Here is a 2,500-nt window from a genome sequence, read left to right on the forward strand (position 1 = left end):
GATTGTGGAGCTTCTGGTCAAAAACCAAGTGAAGATCTTTTGTCATGCGTTTGTCAAACAGGATACAAACTGCTCGACGATAAAGGTGGTCCTTCAATTACATGCGAAAATTGCGTCGTAGGAGGGTCTTCAAACGTAACAACCTCGCTTGATGGCAGCTTTTGTATCGTATGTCCAAATGACGTCGGTTTTAATGCGCAAAGTGGCACGTGTAATAATTGCCGTGAAAATCGCTTTCCCGTTGATCGAGAGCGAAATGGCGTTCAATTAAAGATCAGACAATGCCTTAGCTGCGAAGAAAGCACAAGAACAGGTCCAAGTTATGAAGAAGCTTGCCAGCGCTGTCACTGGAGCTTTCTCAAAGGCAATGATTCTTCTTGCATTTCCTGCATTGATGGTGATTTCGATATTTCCGGAGGTGTTTGCTTTAAGAAGGCAGACTTGATCCCTAATTCCCCGAACTTATTCAAAGTAAAATACGGCGACAAAGAAATTGAATCAACTTATTTTGAGGAAAACTTGAGAGCTGCTCAAGCATTGTGCAGGGATTATTCAAATTTTACTGCTTGTCAGTTGTTGGGAAACCTGTGCGTATTATTGGATTACACGTACATGGTCCAGACAGGCCTAGGGGAAGCCTGTAAGCTGTATAATGACCTTGTAACTTCTAAAGCCTTAACTAGGCTTGTCAATAACATCAACAGTGACTGGCCAGTGGTAATGCCATGGTTGTATTATCAAAAATCAGTCAGCAATGCCCCTGAAGTTCTAGACAAAACAGACATAACTCAGCAGTTTAATTCAAACACAGACTTGAGCTTTATTTTTGCAGTATTCACCTTAAATGGCTCATTTGTTGGGTATGAAATGGGTCTTGATATTCTTCATTTTTGTCAAGACCGACCCTCAAAAATGGCAGCAGCATCAAAGTTTGCAACCACATACAGATCATCCTGCTCAGTGGCTGTGAAGGAGCTTCTGAAGAATTCAATGTTCTTTTATGACATGTATCTCATTGTGGGTGAGAACTTGTACCCTGTGCCACTTCTTGTGGAAAATTACAGGGACGGAGGTGAAGCTGTCAATGAAGGAGGTGAAAGAGGGAAATGGAAATTGACCAGAAGGTTTTATTTAGTTGAAAGCACAGTTGGAATGTCTGTTAACAACAAGTGGATACGTTATGCTGAACAAATTGAACTGAATATTAGGATGCGATCAACTGATGGTGAAATTTTTCCTCCTATGCTACGTGTAAGGTACAAAGCATTAGATGTAAGTGATGATGGCATTTTGAACGGAAACCAAGAGGTGTCATTTGCAGTCTTGTATGAGATGGATAATACCAAAATAACCAAAGATACAGAGGTAAATATACAAATTTTATACAGTATAAGTAAACATACGGTTCCAGGCTCTTAAACAAAAGACGATGGTAAAAGCATACCAAAGGGAAGTGCGTTCTGTTCAATCATTTTTTTCACTGCCTTTACCATCCATTTGAAGAAACAATACTATAGTTTGCACGCATAACTGAAAGAAATTAAAATAGCCGGCACTGAATTGAATTCATTCTGTGTTCTCTGTCACGCATGGTTTCGAATTCGATGTCACGCTTTGAACTTTCACTCTGTGTGCCTCCAGCCAACTGGTGGTAATTATTCTCCGTAAAACTAAACTAAAGAAAGCAATTGATGCCGCAGATATCGTAAAGCACTTGTTTTCAACTCCGAACGCATTCCAATGAATCTTACAGTAAACCGGCCTCGTTGGTCAAAAGGGCCCTTTCGGTGTCGTAGTAGACGCCCGGGGTCCATAGGACCGCTAGCGGATTTTTACCCCCCTCTGTGGATTTGGACCCCTTAACCAAACTCAGTAAAAACATTACCATACATAATTTCTTACATAATTTTCTTGTAGAAAGTGATAATAATTCAGAAAGTAGGTTTTTAGAGAAGTTTTTCAGAAGTTTTTTTTTCTTCTTGTTCAACATTATACTGCGACGAAATAGTTTACACTATTATGACGTACTTTACGAAGTAAAATAAGATTAGTACTAGTTTCATTCTTATTCTTCATAATTATATTGCAACCAGATATTTTCGTATAAATGTTGCTTCACATCAGAATGAGAAGGGATTTGCTATGAGTTTCAATAGTTCGAATTCAATAGTAAGTTTGTTGTCATTTAATTCTTGCGTAGGCTATTCTACTAACTTAAATAAATTAATGTCACAGAAATGAAACAATAAAATTATGAATACTTGATGGGCGATCAGTATCCATTATATGATAAAAGGTGTTTATAAAAAAGGTTGAAACTGATCTAGATAAAAAACTTTAAAAAACTGAATTTTCAACTGCAACCGCGGTCTTCATCAGAGTAACTAAAATATGCTGTTCGAGAGTAATATGCTAAAACTAAAATAAGAAGTTACTTTATCCCCTAGGGCTTCAATAATGTCTTACAGACAGATGGGAATGGCTTCCGCTCGTTTACCGC

The 2,500-nt window shown here is 38.2% G+C and overlaps 1 protein-coding gene across 1 annotated transcript in view; it reads left to right on the forward strand.

Annotated features, from left to right (window-relative positions):
• LOC138032518 (meckelin-like) overlaps positions 1 to 2,500 on the forward strand; it is a 20,065-nt gene that overhangs the window by 154 nt on the left and 17,411 nt on the right. Inside the window, 1 exon segment of the mRNA XM_068880218.1 lies at positions 1 to 1,365. This exon segment is cut by the window's left edge and continues 93 nt beyond it. Coding sequence (XP_068736319.1) covers positions 1 to 1,365 — 1,365 coding nt within the window.

This window comes from Montipora capricornis, chromosome 14 (genome assembly GCF_036669925.1).
Source record: "Montipora capricornis isolate CH-2021 chromosome 14, ASM3666992v2, whole genome shotgun sequence".
Classification (NCBI taxonomy): domain Eukaryota; kingdom Metazoa; phylum Cnidaria; class Anthozoa; order Scleractinia; family Acroporidae; genus Montipora; species Montipora capricornis.